The following is a 21,875-nucleotide window of genomic DNA, read 5'->3' on the forward strand; positions in this document are numbered from 1 at the left end:
TTCTTCACCTGTGTAGACCTGCGAGTCTGGCGAGCTTGTCTGGATCGTGCCTTTCTTAGGGATTCTGCTTCTTCGTCTCTTACTGGAGTCAGGTATGACCTAAGGGGTGGGGGTGGGGGGGGGGTGGGGAGAGATAAAAACTTGTTTTAAAATCAGGTAAATATGAATGTATGCCTTTTCAAATAGGCAGCAAGTGATGAGAAACTTGCATCTTTTTAAAAAAAAAATTAGGAAGTGAGAAGTGGAGAAAGCAAGGCTGGAGTGTTTTCCCCTGGCTTCCCATGATCATGTACAGAAATAAAATATAAGTATCGTATATACTCGTGTATAAGTTGAGAAATTTAGGTTAAAAAAGAGCCAAAACCTGGTTCAACATATACACGGGTCAATATGGTACTTGACCCGAGCCTCTCCCCAGCCGGGCTGCCTCTGCAAGGGACAGCTCAGATGTGGAGAGGCTGAGAAGGGTGACTGATCGCCCTGCAATCTCTCCCTGGAAGAAAGCCCAGCTCGGGAGAGGCTGGGAAGGGCAATTGATGGCCCTGCAACCTCTCCCCAGCTGGGCTCCCTCTCCGAGGGAAAGCCCAGCTCAGGAGAGGCTGGGAAGGATGACCGATCGTCCTGCAGCCTTTCCCCAGCCAGGCTACCTCCTGAAGTCTGACCTTGAATTATCCATAGATCATATCAATTTTGGCCCCAAAAGTTGACTTCAATTTATATAAGAGGTCAATTTATAGTTAAGTATATACGGTAGGTCTTATGTTATGACTATGTAATACTATGTAATTTTAAAATGACTATTTTATAACATTGGTCTTGAACAATTATATATTTTTGTCTTACATTAAGAAAACAAAGAGAATTAACATATTTCATTGATAACTAATTTTTTTTAAAAAAATGCAAAGTGTATTAAAATGCAAGTAACTGGGGAAATTTCAAATAATCTCAAATAATTGTGGTTAGACTAAGATCAGTAAGGCACCTAACAAAGCATACTATTTATTTACTTAAGATATTTTTTCCATTGCTTTTCAGTTTCAAAAAAATCCAAGAGATTCACTATATTATAGAACAAGATAATATAATAAAAACCAAATTCTTAAAATAATAAAACTCTGATTAAACAGTAAAATATTTTGACCAAGAACTTGTTAGGAAATTACACCAGTATAAATATGTTGACATAGGTGACTGCAGCACAGTGACTGCAAAAGGGAAAAGATCATAGATGCAGAATTGAAGCAAAGAAACAAAGTTGTCATGACCAAGAAGGAAAGGCCGCTGGCTTGGAGTAGCCTATTTCTGCAATGCTTGTTGAGGGGATGACATGGATAAGGCAGTCTTGAAGCCTCAGTACTCTCAGAAGTCTGGCTTAGAAAGTTGCCTCTGTAATAAGACTATGGTAGTTATTCTCCAATCTGGCTCTAAGGATTCCACCAAAAGGCAGGCATCAGACAAATAGGCTGCTTGGAGTTAACAGCTGTCCCCTCCTGATCAGTTTGTCTGCTTTCCTTTGCTACCAGGTAAAGACAGTTCTGTGAGCAGAGTATACAAAATGAATTCCAGTTATAATTAAGATAATTAAAATCATTACAATTTCCAGGATTAACTGAAAATGTTAGTGATCAGGAAACTAACCTGACAAATAATAAATCTTCAATTAGTGGCAGGATCAATTGGCAGAAAAAAAATCCATCTGATTTCAGTTGAAAGATCTTTTCACATGGTCTCTGATACAATAGAAAAACCCTCCTCACAGCAATTGTCAGAGAGAGACTGTTATTGAGGTTGCCAGCTGATGCCTTTGTGCAATCTAGTTGTAATTCTATATGCAAAATTGGTTTCACTCATTCTTGTTTACTAGGGAGATAATTTGCAAACACATATAGATATAAATATTTCTCACTGCCATATTATGTTTTCTTAAAGATCACAGAGTTGGAAGAGATCCCAAGGTCCATCCAGGATGGTCATCGGTCTGTTCTCAGGGGTGTGTGTGTGTGTGTGTGTGTGTGTGTGTGTGTGGTTTGCTTTCAAGTCATTTCCGACATGCCTTACTGAATTTTCTTGGAAAGTTTCTTCAGAGGGGGTTTGGCATTTCCTTCCTCTAAGGCTGAAAGACTGTGACTTGCCCAAGAACAATCAGTGGGTTTTCATGGCCAAGCGGGGACTCAAATCCTTCTCTCCAGAGTCATAGTCCAATGCTCAAACCACTACAGGCCACTGGCATACACAGGTGTACACATACATTTTAATCATGAGACTCATCCCAACAGGTTTCAGTGATGTCTATTATATCATACTTACTCTACTGTGCTAAGAGTTCAAGTTCATCCTGCTTATTTCCTAGGATCTGTGCATCAGTATAGAGACATCTAAGACCATGGACCATTCCCCCATTTTAAAGTTGTTTCCTCCCATGGTTGGGTTCTTTTGCTATTTGCCTTGTTTTCTGTATAACATTTGGGCTATTATCTCCAGCATTTGTTGAACTCCTGACCTCAAGAATACTGTCTCCCTCCCATACATAACTCAGTTTAAAGCCTTCCTGATCAGATCTTTCAGACTCTTAGCAAAAATGTTTCTGTCAACTGCTGTGAGGTGCAACTCATCCCTTGCCAGAAGTTGCCTAACTGAAATATGATTCTTAAAAACAAAAACAAAAGGAGCAAAAAAGCAATAAGAATTGGTTTTTCTCTACCATAGGGACCATGCATTTATATGCAACTCAGCTGCACAGTTGATTCTGCTTTCTTCTTCACTACTATCCCTTGCTGCATCAACAATCAATAGGACCACCCAGTGGAAGGCAGAATGGATGAATGCACACATCTAGCTACAATACTAATTGGAGTAAGGGCGATTTATACATTGGAAAGATGCAATTTTATAGCTGTAGTAAGCTACATCCAAGCGGTGAAGAATATCCTTCTGGCTATACATGTATACACCAGGTCCTTCTCTTTGGATTAACCAGTTTAACCATATATATAATACTCTCAACTATTTGTGTTTCAGTATAAATAAGGATTAACTAACTGAATACAAAGTTTCACTGATAATGTTCATACATGTGAAAAGCAAAATGAAGCAGCTGAAATGTCAGATTTTTATAAGCATTTATAGAAGGAACTTCAAACAACATTATCCAACAACATTCAAAGTTTTAATACGCTGCAAACACAAAGAAGAATGAAAGAGATCAAGCGACTAGTTCAAGTGTGCTATAACCTCCTTGAAGCAGTTGTTTTAACAGCTCATGTATCTCGCTCTTAAGAATACATCCGACAATTTGGAAATGTAATTTTGTTTCACCTTGAATATATTTTTGATCCAAAAGTATATGGACCTTACAATCACAAGGAAAGTAATAGGAAAAGTACAACAAACAAATCAACTCTGAATCTAATCTGATTTACAAGTATAGTTAACCACTACATAAATAAGAAACCTCTCCAGACTGATGTTTTTTAGCTGTGTTGATTTCATTTTCCAAATAACCAAGCATGTTTTGCCCACCAGCATAGCCATTTTATTGGACTGTGTTATTTTAGATACTGAGGTGAATAAACAGCATGACTGCACATAACCATTTTGTAAAATTATTCACATTTGTTATGTAGAGGAATTAGATCAAGCAGTTATTTGGACTCAAGATTTATCTGAATCAGAAGGAATCTAAATAAGCACAGAAAATAGTCTTTCTGTCTCAGCTGTGGTCCACTTTTTTCATTAAGGCTCCCTCACCCTAGTCAGCCAGGATAATCATAGCAACTATTATTTCTACCATATCTAATAAGCTAGAATCACCACAGAAGGTCTCACCTGCCTGAACAGTCTGGGTCAGAAACTCAAAACCTTCTTTCCGTCCTAAGAATTTGCTTTCCAGTTCAAACAAGTCAGTACTGATAAAGTCTGAAACAGGGGTAAAACAATTTCATCCTGAAATTATATAAAATTCAGTTTATTACTATGCACAATTATATTTTAAAATTTCAGGCCTGAAGCATTTCACAAATGATCGAATATGAACTTAAGAACAACCTTGTTGAAACATACATCTATTCCAGCATTCTGTTCTCACAGTGCCCAAACATATGCCTGCAGGACACTCACAAGCACAACACTCTTACTACTAGATCCAAGTCAAACAAGGGATACAGAGTATTATAAACTTTTAAAAGCATGTGTAAACAATTTTAAAATCTCCATCCATGAACATTTAAAACAAAACAGCAGGTTGTCTGCTGCCACCCTGTGGAATTAAAACATCTGGAAGGGCCCACATTCTTATAAATTATTACACTTGTGAATTTTCCAATTCAGTTATAGAATGCTGTTATATATTACAGACATTTAGTCTCTAAATTTGTTTTGTTTCACTAAACTGAATGCTAAAAAACAGAACAAAACTCCATTCAGACTATTCCCTTCACAGCACAATCCATCAACAACCAATGAGCCTAAAAACATTTAACAAAATCATCTATTAATCAGCAATGAAAATCTACACAAGGAACAGAATGCTAAGGGTACAGTTAAAGATGTTCATGTATCTACCTGAAACCAAAATCAGCAAGCACATTAGTTAACATTTTATGAGACAAGAACTAAATAAAATGGAGACAGTAAGACAGGCAGTTTTACCTAATGTGTCAGCCATCATGTACTCCTAAGACATTCCCAAGACAAAGTCATTTTCTAGGGCATTTCCCTTAGCTATCATCACAACGAAAGCCTAGAAGTCTTTATGAAGTCAAAAAGACTGCCAATCCACCTTCACAGATTTTTTTTTTCACTCAGAAAAAAAATGTTGCACTCTGCACCAGGGAAAGAGCCCACCTTGAACATCTCCTGCATTTCTGTCCAGGAGCTGAAACCCTTGCACACACACATACTGTACCTGCCCAATTACTTCACAGGAAGAATGGCTTTCATCAGTAACACAAAAGTCTGCACCCTGACCTCTTGCACATAAAAATGCAGCCCGTGTCTGATAAAGTGACAGCAACCTTTCCTTTTCCGAACATGGAAAATCAAGCAGCAGGCAGAATTCCTGCCCCTTTTACATCATCGCACAAGCACTAGAAGCTCTTTTTATACAAGGACAACTTTATCGCAAAGAGATTAACTACAAAGGCATGGCTGATAAGTGCTTTCAGCAGCAGGTATTGGATGACTGCGTGCTTCTTTAAGTGTGTGAAGGCCTTTGCTGTCCTTTCCTAACAGCACACTAAGTATGTAACATAGAGGAGAAAGTGACCCCTTGTCCTACACAGACAATACTTTAAATACTCTATTCATGCAGGAATCTGGGCAAAGGAGATGCTGCACTCTGAAATCCTTTTTGATCAGAGACAGGACAAGCAATAGTGGTAAATCAGTACACACATTCTTATAAAGAGATCTAAAATTTTCAGTTTTACTGTTTGTAAAGCTTAACAACTATTACACTACCTCCTAACTGTAACAAGAAACATTTTATCTTCTACACCATCAGCATCCCATAGAAGCCCAGGAACTGAACTATGCAATCTATTCTACCATCAGTAACAACATCAGCACATTTGAGATACACAAGGAAGTACACACGCTATTTTAAGAAGGCTTGGTTTATTATTTGTCATATGTTTTTACCCTACTCTGCAGCCAAAAAAACCTTGTCAAGGTGGTTTACAAAAATCAATAATATTAAGACAGACCCAGCAATCAGGCTTACAATCTGAAAGATCCTATACAAATGGAAAATATTGTAGGAGGAAAGAAAAAAACCCACCTATGCATTAGTGTTTAGTTAAAGCACACTCGTCCCTCCATATTCGCTGGGGTTAGGGGCACAGGACCCCTGTGAATATGGGGAAACCGCAAATAACAAAAACACTATCCTTTTACCTGAGAGAGCACCTCTCCAGGAATCTTTAGGTCCTCCAGTATAATTCTGTGGTCATCTGCTAGACATTGACCATAGAGCTGCGCTGGAGGAGCTGCATATGCCTAGTGGGGTGTTCTCTCTAGGCATCTCTAGGTCGTTCAGTGAGACTTTTGGTTAAAGTTGACCAGACAGATGCACTGGATGACCTAGATATTCCTCAAGAGAACATATTAATAAAATCTGTGAATAATCAAATCTGCAAATGTCAAAGCTGCAAAGATGGAGGGACGAGTGTATAACATTTTTAAAGTGAGATGGAATGGTCCTCCTGATGTCTGTTTTCTGCTGCTCCAGAGAATAGGACCCGGAGCAATGGATTCAAACTACTGGAAAAGAGATTCCATCTCAACATTAGGAAGACCTTCCTGACAGTAAGAGCTGTTTGACAGTTGAACACGCTCTCTCGGAGCATAGTGGAGTCTTCTTCAGAGGTTTTTAAACAGAGGCTGGATGGACATCTGCTGGAAGTGTTTTCATTGTGTATTCTTAAATGGCAGGGAGTTGGACTGAATGGTCCTTGCTGTCTCTTCCAATTCTATGTTGTGACTGGACTGCAACTCCTATCACTCACCAGCACTGTCTATGTTGAGTAGGGTTGACCTGGGGCTACAATCTGATAAGATGTGGAGGGCCACATGTTGCCTACACCCACTTTTAAGTTTTTTTCTGAAAACCCAATGTGTCAAATATAACATTTGTTTAATGCTTTCAGAAAGTTATTTTCCTTTGTTGTAATTTCTACTTCAAATAAACATGAATTGAACCATAACCTGGAAAGCATAGTGCAAAAATTAAATGAAGTGAGGAAAAACTGGGCTGTGTCAGGCAGGCACTAAGGAAGAGGGTAAGCAAGGTAAGTTAAAGAAACAACATGGAGAGACTCACAAATGCTTGTATCAAAATTAGGGAACCAAAAGCAGATTCTTGGCTAGGCCCAGACAATACAAATGATTTTGAACAGTACAATATACCAAAATAAACTTACTAGATAAAGTAACTCTACAGCGTATATCCCATATGTAGCAATATGTCAATCTAGTATGAATCTGATTTCATGCTACCTTTCATTCTTTTCTAGTGAGAAAATATCCTCTGCTGCTAAGAAGCTTAAGTCATGACAAACCTTGGTTAAAGTAGCCTGTTTAACAGAATAAGTCAGAGAAGTATAAACTCTATAAAATACTTACTGAAGAACTCCTAGCAAAGTCCAGATAAGCTATAAAGTCAGTAAGAATTTTGTACTGTACCTAGTACAATATTTTAACTTCAGTTAAGAATCATTGCCCACAGATGCTACTCTTTGCCTATCCAATTGGACAAACTGGATTTAAATCTACAGCGCTATATAAATAAAGAATAATAATAATAATAATAATAATAATAATAATAATAATGTCTTCATGAATGAAAGGAGGGAAATGCAGCTCTCCAGAAAAGCAGAGAATTCATCCTTTCTCCACCCCATACCTTTTTAAAAAGAGAGGCATAGTACAACTGTTTGGTTAGCAAATTTCATTATACACATTCCTCCACAAAACTCTGCATAAACTGGAAGAGAAAATTGGAAGAGAATTTCTTCCTCTTCTTAAACTAAAGCAAACCCACTCTGTCACCCATCTATTTCTCTCCTTTAATTCATCCTATACAAACATGCTACCAATCTTTTGCCACTTCCACAATTTCCCCATATATACCTCCTGCCCCCTCTTGTTCTATGCCATGTTCCTCCTTCATGCCACCCATTTCTGGATACTTCCTGTTTTCCTGGGCTCGTAAATGCACTTTGCATGAGAGAAGACCACGGGTTCATTATTTGTCCACCACAAGTGGAACAAACCACCTCTTTTTTTACAAAAAGAAAAGTAAAAGACAAAATCTACCCAGAAGGACATATGTTTAATCTTACAACTATGATTCTAATATTACCGGGATTTATGCACAATATATAACAAATGCATTTTCAGCCTCCATGTAATACACAATGCAGAAACAATCTTCCAACAGTAGGTAGTGCTGAGAGCATAGAGTGCCACTAAACAGATATTTCAGAAGCAGCTTTCAAAGATTAAGCACAATATTCACAGTGAAACACTGTATACTTGAACTGGTTGCCGTAAATTTGCACTGCCTAGGAAACAAATACTTATTTCTTGTGTTCCTGTGTTGATAAACCATAACTACAGTATTTTCTGGCGCATAAGACTACTTTTTAACCCAGGAAAATAATCTCAAAAGTCAGGTGTCGTCTTATACACCAGGTGTCAGGTGCTGAAACTTCTGAGCCAGACTGGAGAATCTGTGGTTGCCGCATATGGTAGGTGGAGCTCAAAAACAGCTGCAGCCACATCCCCTCTGTATGTGGCAACCGTATGAAAGCAGCAAGGGCGGCACTGTACAAGTACGGTAGAAGAAAATCTTGGAGACAGGGAGGGCTGGGCAGGCAGGGAGAGCTGTCCAATCCAAGCAGGCTTTGTATACAACAAGTTCTCCTGCTAAGTACCTGCATGTCATAAGCATTTGAATTAACATTACCATATTGAAATCAAATCTGAGGTTTTTAAAAAAATTTATTTGGAAGAGGGGTAGTCTTATATGGCGAGTATATCCCAAACTCTATATTTTAACTGGAAAAGTTGGGGGTCGTCTTATATGCCCAGTCGTCTTATACACCGGAAAATACGGTAATCACTGCAAAGACTAGAAATGGGTAGCAATTTAGTGCAAAGACAATAAGGGATGTAGCTGAACAACGAGAGAATTCACACGTATTATACTATACCAGAGCCTTTGCAGAGCATCCTGCATTGCTATTAAAGGGCATAGATGTTTAGAGGAGTGACCTTTTCAGAATTCCTGATTACAACTTCTGCTTTCTGCCCTGGAGGTAGGAGCAAATGACACTGTAATACCATAATTATATTTTCTCACTAACAGGGCTAGTTTAGAAGGCTACCATGGTCAACTATTAACTCAACAAAATCAAAAAATATTTGAAAAACCAGGGAGAACAAGGTAGCACTCACCTTGTCCTGCTACCAATACAAATAATCAATAGGAACAAATAATGCTCGTTCCAAAACTAACCATGAAACCATATTGAAAAGGATTAAATAGCCATGTTCTTCAAAACTGGACAACCACATTCTCTACTACTTTGCCTTAAGAAAGGAAATCTGCAGCTGGATTTAGTCATCAGACATTTTTAAGTCCAGTGCAAGCCACTTAAAAGAGAGGATGGATTTTCTCTCCCTTTCATGATGTCTGGTACTACCACTTTTGAACTCTCTCTGAATCCACCCAGCCACTTCCCTCTGAACATCTCTTACCAGCCAAAACTATTAAGGCTACATATGAAAGGGTGCTGAAAAGGTCTTGGCCCGACCAAGGAGGGAATGGTCTAGATAGAACCATGAAACGTACATGCTATTCCATATACTCACCACGAAGTTCAACACACTTGACACACTGTTTCTCATTTCTTTAACCCTTCCCAATAATAATAATAATAATAATAACAATAATAATAATACTGCTTTGCTGCTGCTGTTACCTCTGAATCATTCAAAAAATTTCCTTCCTTAACTCAGCAATATATTTTTCTTTTGTGGATTTTTCATGAAATTGTATTAATGGTATTAATTTACAAATAGTCCTATTAATATATTCTAATCCAGTTGATCTTTAAGAGAAAAAGCCAAAGCGGGTTCTAATTAATAAGGGGGACTAAGTTTATAAAAAGACAAAAGCCCTGTATACTTTAATTTTATTTCTTTAGAAGCAATATACCAAGAAGGGAAAATAATATATAACAATAGTATGTCAACGCAAATGGATTCAGCTCAAGTACTCAACTCTGAACAACAGACTAAAGACACAACAGAAACTCAAAATCTCCATTCGATTTTTGTAGAAGAAATTCCAAAACTTCGAGCCGACATAAGAACAGAAATACGAGCAGAATTGAAGTCAGAACTCAAAGAATGGAAGGAGGAAATAAAAAAAGAAATCCATAAAGAATGGCAGGAATTTAAAGAAAATATAAACAGTATTACAGGGGAAATTCAAGAAATGAAAGGTAAGATACAAGAATTGTCTGGAATTGCATCAGGATTAGAAGGGAAATCAGAAGAATTGGAAAAAAGTGATACATCTTGAAGAAAATCAGCGAATTGCACTTGAACTCCGCTTAAAAGGGAAAATTTTAAGAATTAGAGGTTTAAAAGAAAACCATGGTGAAGATTTAACTGAAAGAATTATTCCTCCATTAGCCCATTATATTAACTGGCTACCAGAACAACTTGATCTCGAAATTGATAAATTGTATAGAGTCAACTCCTGGGCAGCAACGAATAAGAACTTACCAAGGGACATAGTGATTCATTTTGTTCGTGAGAGAGTTCGTGATCTCCTTCTAGAGACGAATTACAAAAAAAGTTTATATATAGATGATCAGGAGTTGCAAATTTTTAAAGACCTCCCTATTCAAATGCTAAAAAAAAGGAAAGCTTATTCAGATTTAACTTTTTTCCTAAGGCAAAGTAATATAAAATACAAATGGGCAAGAACAGAAGGTGTTATTTTCTCCATTGGATCTAAAAATTATGTTATTGATACACCGCAAAAAGCAAAAGACTTTTTAGATAAAAATCTTAAAAAACCTATCCAGGATAAAAAAGTAGAAAAAAGTCCAACTACAGAAGGAATCAACAAAGAATTTGGTGGGAAAACTCACAAATCTCAAATAAAACCAATGGAAGCACTCTCAAGTAAAAAATTAAAGAAGAAAAATAATAATCAACAAAGTGATTCCGAAGAGTCAGAAGAAGAGGAATTAGAAGAGGATTCTGAAGAGACCGAAACGGAATCAGAAGAACACTTTCTAAGAAATACAAAAGATCGGGAGAAAAATAAAGGAAAAAAGTGAACACTGGGAAAAAGATAAGAAGGAAAAAAGGAAAAAGATAAATTTATCAATATATTAATTTCAAGATAGAGGGGGGGAAAATTAGTATAAAAACACTCTATAACCTTACCGTTTTTACTTTCTTTCTCTCTCTTTAAAATCAAAAATGTCCTGTAAACTTTTATCCTGGAATGTAAACGGTCTAAATTCTAAGTTTAAAAGAAGTAAAATTTTTCACTTTTTGCATAAATGTAAAGAGGACTTTGTATGTTTACAAGAAACACACATTAGAAAAAAAGACAGAAAATTTCTAGAAAATACAAAATTAGGTAAAGTTTTTGTAGCTGCTAATGAAACATACAAAAAAAAAAGGGAGTTGCAATCTATGTAAAAAATACTCAGAATGCTAAAGAGATCTTTGTAGATAAGGAAGGACATTACGTAGCTGTTGAAGTAGAAATTCAGAAGGAAAAGGTAATGCTATTAAATATATATGTACCACAAGATAATAAATCAAAATTTTTCAAAAAATTACATCAAAAAATTCTTGAATATGAGTATGAAAAACTAATTATAGCAGGTGACTGGAATGGGGTTATCAATCCAGATTTAGATAGATCATCTCAAGGGAAAAATGGAAATCAAGGTAAACTCCCACAAAGTGCATTTAAGATAATACAAGATTTAAACCTAGCAGACATTTGGAGAATAACCCATAGAAATGACACGGATTATACATTCTTTTCAGACAGATACAAATCCTGGTCAAGAATAGATTTTGTGTTATTATCCAAACTAATGTGTAAAGACATCCAAAAAATTGAAATTTTGCCAAAACTGATAACAGACCATTGCCCTATTGAATTATCCTTTGTGCAATTTAGAAGAGAATATTCGTGGAAATTAAAAGAATACCTTTTAGCAGATGAAGATGTAGTAAGTAAAATAAAACAGCAATTAAAATTTTATTTTCAAGAAAACAATTCGGAAGAACTAGAAATGCGAACGATATGGGATGCTGGAAAAGCAGTGGCAAGAGGGTTGCTATACCAACAAGAAATATTAAAAAACAAAGAAAGAAAGAAAAATGAGAAAGAATTAACAGAAAAAATTAAACAAAAAGAAAAAGAAATGAAAAGGTCACCTGAAAATGATAAAATTGTTAAAGAATGGCAAAATTTAAAACATAAACTAAATCAAAATTCTCTAAAGGATTTGCTAAATAAAACAAAGTATATTAAACATTATCATTTTGAAAATGCAAGTAAAACCTGTAAATGGTTAGCAAGAAAACTTAAAGAAAATAAAGAAAGAAATTCAATAATTAAACTCAAAGTAGACTCAAAAGAATATGTACAACAAAAGGATTTGAAAGAAGTCACGGCAAAATATTTTGAAACTCTTTTTCAAGTAGAAATAGATAACGATAAGAGAAATAAATTAATAATGGAATACTTAAATAAAGATAAGATCCCCCTAATTCCGACTGAACATCTTGAAGAATTAAGTACCAAAATTACAATACAAGAAATCGATACAGTGATAAATAATTTAAAAGATAATAAGGCCCCAGGTCCAGATGGACTCTCAGCTAAATATTATAAAGTATTTAAAGAAATTTTACTAATCCCACTGTATAAAACTTTTCAAGAAATAACACTAGAAAAATACCCTACATCTTGGGAACAATCACTAACTACACTAATATTAAAAGAAGAAAAAGACCCCTCGCTATTAAATAATTACCGCCCCATTGCTTTGTTAAATCTGGATTATAAAATATTTACCTCTATTCTAGCAAACCGATTGAAAAAAATATTGAATAAATGGATTGAAGAAGATCAAACAGGCTTTTTACCCGGAAGGTACTTGAAAAACAATATTAGAACTGTAGTAAATATACTCGACTTCTGTGATAAAAATGTTAATAAAAAAATTGGTATGTTCTTCCTAGATATAGAAAAAGCTTTCGACAAGGTCCACTGGGATTTTATGAAAGAGGTACTTAAAACATGTGGAATTACAGGGACTTATTTCAACTGAATTAACATGATATATAATAAACAAAGCTCCCAGGCAATTATAAATGGTGAAAGAACCAGACAGTACAACATCTGCAGAGGTACAAGACAAGGTTGTCCCCTCTCCCCACTATTATTCTTAATGGTTATGGAAATTCTTAACAGGAAAATAAGGAATAATCTATTATCTCAGGGAGTTAAGATAAATAAACAAATATACAATCTTTGTGCCTTTGCAGACGATTTAGTAGTTTTTCTTGAAAACCCAAATGTTAATATTAAAAATCTAGAGGAGATTTTAGATGAATTCGGGCAAGTTACAGGCTGCAGGGTTAACAGGAATAAAAGTGGCATTCTTACTAAAAATTTAACAGCTCAAGAAACTTTAGATTTAATGGGCAAAACGGACTTCCAAAATTGTAAAAAAAGTTAAATATTTGGGTGTAATCTTAACTGAAAAGAACTCCGAACTATTTGAAAATAATTATACCAATGCTTGGAAAAAATTAAAAATGATTTGAAGAAATGGAACAATTACCAACTATCATTAATGGGTAGAATTGCATGCATACAAATGAATGTATTACCAAAAATGTTATTTTTATTCCAAACACTGCCTATTATATACAATAAGAAGCCATTTAATACCTGGAATAAAGATATTTCCAACTTTCTATGGCAAGGAAAAAAACCAAGGATTAAATTTAAAATAATGAGTGATGTGAAAGAAAAAGGTGGTCTGGGGCTACCCAACTTTGAATTGTATTACAAAACATGTGTATTTACATGGGTGAAAGACTGGATTACATTGAAAAATAGAAAAATAATAGATTTGGAAAGTTATAATTTAAAATTGGGTTGGCATGCCTATTTAAACTACGAAAACTGTAAAGATAAGAAAATTTTTAACGAGCACATTTATAGAAAACCATTACTTAAGGTATGGAATAATTATAAAAAACATTTTTATGAAAAAATTCCAAGATGGCATTCTACACAGGAGGCGTTACTTAAACAACAATATCTTAAACAACATTACTGGTTAGATTATGAGAGATTATTGTATAAAAAATAGGATGCAATTAAAATTAAATCAAGGGAGGATCTTGAAAGGGAGGGTTTGGCAATCCACTGGTTTAATTATAGACAAATGGTAGAAGAATTTAAAGAGGATGTAGCGAAATATGGAATAGAACTTGAACTGAATAGGATACATAAAATTTGGAAAGGAGAGGAAAAGCACATGATTACAAAAATATATAAGATCTTATTGAACATCGAAATGGAAAATGAAATAGTTAAGAATAATATGATTAAGTGGATGCAAAATCTAAGGAAAAATATTTTAATGGACAGCTGGGAAAGATCCTGGATAAATACCCATAAATCCTCCAAATGTACAACTTTAAAAGAAAATTATATAAAAATGTTTTATAGATGTTATGTGACACCGGAACAACTAGCTAAAATTAAAAAATCAAGGAATTCTAAATGCTGGAAATGTAAAAGATCTTCTGGTACGTTATTTCATATGTGGTGGCAATGCAGAACTGTACAAAAATACTGGAAAGCTATTCATAGATATATTACTAAGTACATGCAAAAGTATATACCATTTGTTCCAGAATTATTTCTTCTAAACATAACTGACAATACTGGTGTAAAATTAAAACAAGATGAAATTAGTAAATTATTATATATGGTAACAGCAGCCCGACTTGTGTATGCAAGATACTGGAAGAAATCTCAAAGACCCTCAATAAGAGAATGGATTGATAAAATTCATGATTTTGCATTAATGGATAAATTATCAATGATATCAAATGGAAAATCTTCGCAGCAATACAATCACAAATGGAATTTTCTTTTAAAAAACTAAAAAAATTTTCTTGTCTTAGGAAAAGAAGTTAATGATATCAATACAAAGTTTAACTCATCTTCATTTAAATAATCGGTAGACTTAATTGTTTTGTTTTATATTGAGCTGACTATATATAACAGATGTTTATACTGTATATAACAGATGAATTTGTACTCTATATCATATCTGTAAACCAATAAAAATTATCAAAAAAAATTCCTTCCTTTCAAAAGCTTTTTAAGGTTTAGAAACCAAACACAGTCAGATGGAGCAAGATCTGGTGAGTAGGGTGGATCATCTAGGGTGGCACTCAAACTCCAAAATTCTTTAAAACATCCATCAGCTTATCAGCCCTGTGAGCAAGTGCACAGGCCTGCAAAAGAGAACACCTTTCCGCAGTGTTCTATGCTGTTTTTCCTTCAGCACAACAAGTTATAGTATTCTGCATTAACTATTTGGCCCTTCTGAAGATAGCCAATCATCAAAATTCCTTTCTTATTCCAAAAAAACCCTTGTGCCTATGACCTTTCTTGCTGACCTTTGAGCCTTGAATTTCTTCAGCCAGGAGAATCCACTGCAAGGACTATTGTTTGGTTTCTGGATCATAGTGATGTAACCATGTTTCATCACCAGTGATGAGTCATTTCAAAATTATCATAAGATCGCTCAAAACGCTGCAAAATCAATTCGGAGGTGCCCACTTGATTTCATTTCTGGTCAGCATTCAAACATTTCAGCAACCACTTGGCTGACAGCTTCTGCATAACCAACTGCTCATGAATAATAAAACCAATGTGTTCCCAAGATATCTCCAGTGTCCCTGAAATTGTTTTGATTGAGGTTCACCAATCTGCCAAAATCAGATTATTAACATGACCACAATGTCAGGAGTTGACACTGTTGACACAAAATTATGCCCACAAAATTATTTTGGGAAGTAGGTCAGGCCGAGCACCTTTTAGAACTCCCTCATACAAAAGGTCAAACACTTTTAAGAATATCACCAGGCCATAACAACTGAAAGAGATTCCAAGTAACAGTACTTGACAATGCCCAAGATGTCTCCACCAGACTTGTAACAACTCTAAGGTCAGGTCTAGCCCAAATACAATCAACTTTGTCTTTGAAGTGCCTTTCAAAACTGTTATAGCCATATTCTGAGGGTGCAGAGCTTTCCTCTACACAAAAGAATTCCACCAATTGTGCATGCCACAGCCAGCAGAAAACCTCAGCTATTTGAGGGTACAATTTGAGGACACAACAGTGGCAGAAAAATATGCCTTACCTAACATCATTACCATGTGCTAGTCATGGTACCGTATTCTCACCTTTTTTTAATGTTACATTTGATATAGGTGCCATTTCTTGTTTCCAACCTCCTTCATAGTTTGGATCAATCATGAAAAATAGGAAGTTCTCCAAACACCACAAACTGTGTTGAAAACCCTTTCCATCTCAGTGATCCATATAAGCTAGGGACTTGGTATATTATAAATATCACAGAACCACAGTACTACGCATTTTTACAGAACACAACACACAGAAGTCACAGTCAGATTTGTTAATCTCAACTTTTGATTCACAATAGTTGATTTTACATAGAAAATTTGCCTACACAATCATTTCTGCATTTTCTTAAATCAGAGACATTTTCAGAGTAGATTTGTAACCTATTATTTCAGTTATTGTGTTTAGTATGTATATTGAACAAACAATGGCAAAGTCAAGAAAGTCTTTGTGCATGGGCTAGAAATATGCATATCCAAACTGCTAAGAGAGCACAAACAAGATGTTAGCAGATTCAGTATGACACTGATATAATACAGCAAGGTAATTTAAGGCAAAACAATATACATCAGTAAACAAGTGAACATGCTGTTAACTGCCAGGCTTCCATGGCTGATGTTGTAAACAAGAGTGAAGCATGATGGTGAGTTCCATTTAAATATATGTCGTCTTCTATAGCAGATAAGCTATTAGTTGAATTTAGACTTTTAATTTTAGATTTTATTCATGATAGAACTTGAGTTTATTCTTAGTCTCACTTCACATATTATCACAACTCTTAGGTGCCAGTTCACTTTTGTTCAGTTCTACACTGCTTTGGTAATGTCTGTAAGACTAAACCAGCTTGACTGAATGAAATAACATGCATGGTCATGGGATTTCTCCACCTGCTTGTTAGTGTAGCAGTATAGTATTGGATCACATGGAAGCAGCTCCCACATATTGTTGAACAGTGTCAATCAGGCCGGAATAGGAGGTTGTGCATAGATGGGGCTTTGGATTCTTGTATTTAAGGCATACTACATGCAGGGAATTGACTCAGTAATGAATCAATCTGTTACTGATGTTAAATCTGCAAACCAGCATCCTTCTGAAGCGAAAGACATTCCAAACAGCTCTCTCTTCCCAAACCCAGCAATGCATTTCAGTTTTAATCCAGTAGCTTCAAATAGGCAAGCTGAGGCTGCCTGTTATGGAGGCATCTTAATGATCTAATATTAGGCTGAGAGTTTATGTTGTTGTTGCTAAGAGAAACCTGCAGCTTTGGGAACAGTGAATTAGATGAATACACTATTGTAACAGCTGCCATTAAATGCTGAAAGCCCACACTGTGATATCTGGCAAATGCCTACCATCTTCCGTTTCAAGCTAGCTGGCTTCCACTCAGTAGTCTTCCAACTAGGTGATGTACATTTCTCAGAATCCAGTTTAAAATCCCAACTGATCACAATTTAAATATAAAGAAATATTACTCATTTAAAAATGAGATGGCAGGAATAGAGCTAAGTCACCAGTGAATCCAAAAATAAAACATTGATTTGTAATTCTGAAGTCAACTGCAATTCCCTCCAATCCCCACAGAACAGTGCACCAGGTATATAACAAACAACTTGTTATCCATAAAAGCAACTTTAAAATTCTAAAAGCTCCATGACAAAAGTAACATGCTTCAGTAGAATCGGATCAGTGTAAAACTGCAGAAAATTTCAACAACCTCTTTCAGTGAAATACCTGTGAATCATGGCATTCTTAAAACATTCTACACAGCCTAACTGAGAAAAAAATCTAATGCTTTGTTATTCAAATGAAAATGCTAATATTCATGAAATGATATGCTTTGAAAGCCAAAAAGGAATAGGTGAATCATAAACATGTTCCTATATTTTCATCATGTTTTTGCATGAAATACGTATAAGTAAGGGGAGAAACCTCTTAAGTGTGAATCTTATATGAACAAATAGTCACAAAGTTAATCCAAATCAAAAACAGTCACTGGGAGACTTCAACAACAATATATTTGAAGTAAATGCCAAAGGCAGAAAAAATTTAATGCATGAACGCACCATCTCAAGTAGTTTATATGAATATTGTGAAGTTCAGCAGAGGTACTTTTTTTATATTCAAAGGTGTTTGCAACATAGCTCAGCCCACACAGTACTCTGGTTATACTGAACAATCTGATCACTTTATAGGAATGTGCATGAAAGACTAAATTGAAGAAAGTTTCTTAGCCATTGGTAATGCAAACTGAAAGATTGTCAGGGGCTGTGTGAATTAGTGGACTGGGTTACAGGCACAGCTCATAACAGTATCACCAAAAGGCTTACTAACCTTCTTCGATCCCTGGCATCACCAGCAGAGGACTCTGTTCCAGTCAGTGAGTTAAAATTGGCAGTTGTAACACCATTGGCACTACTCGGTACAGTGAGATTTGTTATGACACTTAAAGGAATGCTAGAAGAGACGCTCTCTGTGCTCTTCTCTACAGTAGAGTCTGTTTGTTGCCTGTAAGGCGTTCTGAAAAATAGAAAACAGTGTCTCAGACACAATTTTAAAGTGCTTTTCAAGTGCGTGTGTATGTTGGGGGGGGGGGGGGAGAATGGGAAACAAAATAAGTTGATTCCGAAACCTTTATCATTTAAAGTGTGAAAGTACAGCTTGTTCTCAGTGAAGCTATCTCTGTGATGAAGATGGCTTAGTGCAGATGTGAGCAACTTCTAGCCAACCAGATGTCCTCCTGGAACCTCCAGTTCCCATCAGTTCCACCCTGAATGTCCAATCATCAGGGATTATAGGAGTCCTGAAACAGCTGGAGGGCCACATGTTTCCCACCACTAGGTTAGAATCTCAGTGGGATCAGCCAGAAAAGTAAAATACTGCCTCTATGGAACAGGTGGCTATTCTGAAAGTTAATGGCATGATGTAAGGGAGATTATGAAAAAGCATGAAGGGTCAAAATATTTCTGTAATACAGATTAAGAGCATAAAGAATCAGTCTTTATTGGTCTGTGTGTTCTACATTTCTCTCCATAATGCTCAAGAAACTACTTAAAAGATACATGGTTGAGCACTCTAGTTTTTAAAAACCAACACGATAGAGCATTCATAAATGAGACAGCTATTCTTTAGAGTGAATATTTTATCAACTATCAGCAGAACCCATTGGAAAGAAGTTTCTGAAAGAAATGTCATTTCAAAGAGAATCACTGCTTTGACACCACAACTAAACCCTCTTCAGTGGAATCTGCATATGAACCCTTACCTGGTATACTGGCGGGCTGATGCTGTAGTGTTAGAACTGACAGATGTGGGGCAAGAGGCAAGCTGCCACTCTGTGCCCAATGAGGTAGATGAATCAAGGATAGTGGGTGAGGTAGCAGAAGATGCATTACGATTGGCTGAAATGTAGGGACTGGTGAGGTCACTACTTCTACCAAATGAAGAACTGTAAAACAGCAGAAAATCGCTTTCTTCAGAGAAGAACTAAAATATTGCTGTAGACCAACAGAAGGTCTTATTTAATTGCTAAGAAAATGTTTACTAGAAAAATGAAAGCAGTGGAAACTAGAAATGAGTCTTGTTAAGGAATCCAGTTTGGACTCATGTACTGTTGTAATTTCCCATGCTAAATCAAATCAAAAAGATATTAAATCAAATCTGAAGAGGTAGAAGTAAGAGAAATAGTAATAGAAGAAGCAGGAAAATGAAAACATGAGCTGAATATGCTGTATTTAGAGCAACTTGCTCCCAGGTAAAAGAACAGAATGAAAGAGTCCAGGACAAGAAGAAATGGTCAGAAATATTCAAACGGAGAAATAGTTAAAAGCAGCCCTTGAAAGAAGAAAGACAAAAAAAAAAAAAAGCCTGTATGACAGTGTGCAGGCACAGGCAAAAGAATTTAACTAACTTCAATTAAAATTCATTTTAAAAACAGATATGCATCATCCTTCCAAAGTGTTGATGGATGATAAAACTCACCAACTAGCAAAATACAAGGAATACTTGACATTATTGTCAAGCTGAAGATCTATACTAGCATTTACTGCTTTTTCATATTGTACTATGTTTACATAATTATATTTGATAACTGATGTAAATGTCTAAACGGCTGTTCCCATAGCCAATAAATTATACTAAAAAACCTATACATCTTTGTTTTGTTGCCATTTTACTTAAAAATAATAAGGAATGTAGAATTCTGAAAGCAGGCTCAAGGATAAAATCAAAGTGTGACCCATAGGCAAGTTATTAATTTAGACTAAGTCCTCTGATTAACTGTAAACCAAGTCTGAAACAATCCAGAAATCTGGAGTAAGGCAATGCATTCAATGGAACAAAGTAACACTTCCCAAAAGCTGTCATAAATGTCTCCTCATGAAGAGCCAACCTATGCAACAAGTCTCTATGTGCTTATGATAAATGTTTAATATAACTTTGGCAAGCTTTCTGAGGAAAATGAAAAACACTATTTAACTGATTAAAGGATGTTTATCCTATGGAGAGGTATGAATAGACTGATATGTCAACTGGTTTTAACAAGTGTTAGAATTGCTAAGATAATACAACTAGGAACTACCTGAAGATCGTATATACCAGCACATTCCATTAAATTAAGGCATGACCCACGGTGATAACAAAGGTTATGGCCACGTTTTGGCAGTATTATATGAAGGATGAGACTGTCACTGGAATATTGGAATCAGTTTATTAGATTAACAATGCATATGGACAACAAACATGTTGATTATACTAGGGGCATAATATTAGCTAGATTTCACATGCCAATTATTATCAATGGTCATAGATGAATTTCTATAGAATTTCCAAAACAGGATACCTGCAAAGAGGCTATTTTAGGTTCAAAATTGCTCCTTTTGCTGAAAAGTCAGGCAAAATTTTATTTATTAATCCAATCAATACTTTAGACATTCCAATGGTTCAACTCAAAATCAAGGGATATGACTTAATGTAACTGAAATGCAGCTGGTAAAAAACAGCCTCAAGTCCCAGTGCTTTTGGGATGCAAGTACAATTTTATATTTCACCGAAACATTACTATGTTGTTTTCACAAGATCTGGGAGCAGCCACACTGCTTACTATATCTCATGATTTGGGCAAACTACACATAATCTGAGTCATGAAATCTAATTGCTGAAAGAGCCATATAAAGCACTGTATGCAATTAGAAACAGCAGCAGCTACTTCTATTCACAAGACCATCCAAATGGCTGCTCCCGTGGAATTGGTACGGGTAACTAACACCAAGACAGTGAAACAATCTTATTGGAAACAAAATTAATGTCAGAAAAAGAATAAACAGAAGTAGTAAACATTTATAAACAATACTGAAGTGTTATAAACAATACTGAAATGTTTAAAAATTCTAACCAAAAATTTAAATGTATTATAAGCATGGGCCAGTGTGACATAGTGGTTTGAGCACTGAACTAGGATACTGGGAGACCAGGGTTCAAATCCTGGCTCAGCCATGGAAACCCATTGGGTGACCTTGGGCAAGTCATACTCTCTCAACCTCAGAGGATGGTAACGGTAACGGCAACCTCCCCTCTAAAGAAACCTGCCAGAAAACCCTATGATAGGTTTGCCTTAGGTTTGCCATAGGTTGAAACTACTTGAAGGCAAACAACAATAAATTATAAGCATGGATATGTGAACTCTAATTTTTCCCCTTTCAAAACTATGATTTGAGATTAATGCAAATGCATGAATTGTCTATTCTAATGTACATTTTATATCTGAACCACTAAAAACCACCATAAGATCGAAATGCATTTGACAGACTTATCAATTATTCTTTTTACCCGTTATTTGAAACATTCTTCTCTATGGTAGTACTCAAACACAAT

General features: G+C 35.6%; 1 protein-coding gene across 16 annotated transcripts in view; it reads right to left on the reverse strand.

The window, feature by feature from the left end:
• PPP1R12B (protein phosphatase 1 regulatory subunit 12B) overlaps window positions 1–21,875 on the reverse strand; it is a 183,312-nt gene that overhangs the window by 75,888 nt on the left and 85,549 nt on the right. For 13 of the 16 annotated variants that reach the window (XR_016280405.1, XR_016280404.1, XM_089514310.1 and 10 more), the window contains 3 exons: window positions 19,270–19,452; window positions 18,339–18,524; window positions 9–99 (listed from right to left, as the gene is read on the reverse strand). Coding sequence is in view for 14 of the 16 variants with exons in the window: in XM_089514310.1 (XP_089370436.1) it covers window positions 9–99; window positions 18,339–18,524; window positions 19,270–19,452 (460 nt within the window). In the remaining 2 variants the exon portion in view is untranslated. The remainder of the gene's footprint in view (window positions 1–8; window positions 100–18,338; window positions 18,525–19,269; window positions 19,453–21,875) is intronic. The other 3 variants (XM_089514315.1, XM_089514314.1, XM_089514313.1) reach the window with 1 other exon arrangement.

This window comes from Sceloporus occidentalis, unplaced genomic scaffold (assembly GCF_023333645.1).
Source record: "Sceloporus occidentalis isolate IW3139 unplaced genomic scaffold, rSceOcc1.0.p SCAF_3, whole genome shotgun sequence".
NCBI classification, from domain to species: Eukaryota; Metazoa; Chordata; class Lepidosauria; order Squamata; family Phrynosomatidae; genus Sceloporus; species Sceloporus occidentalis.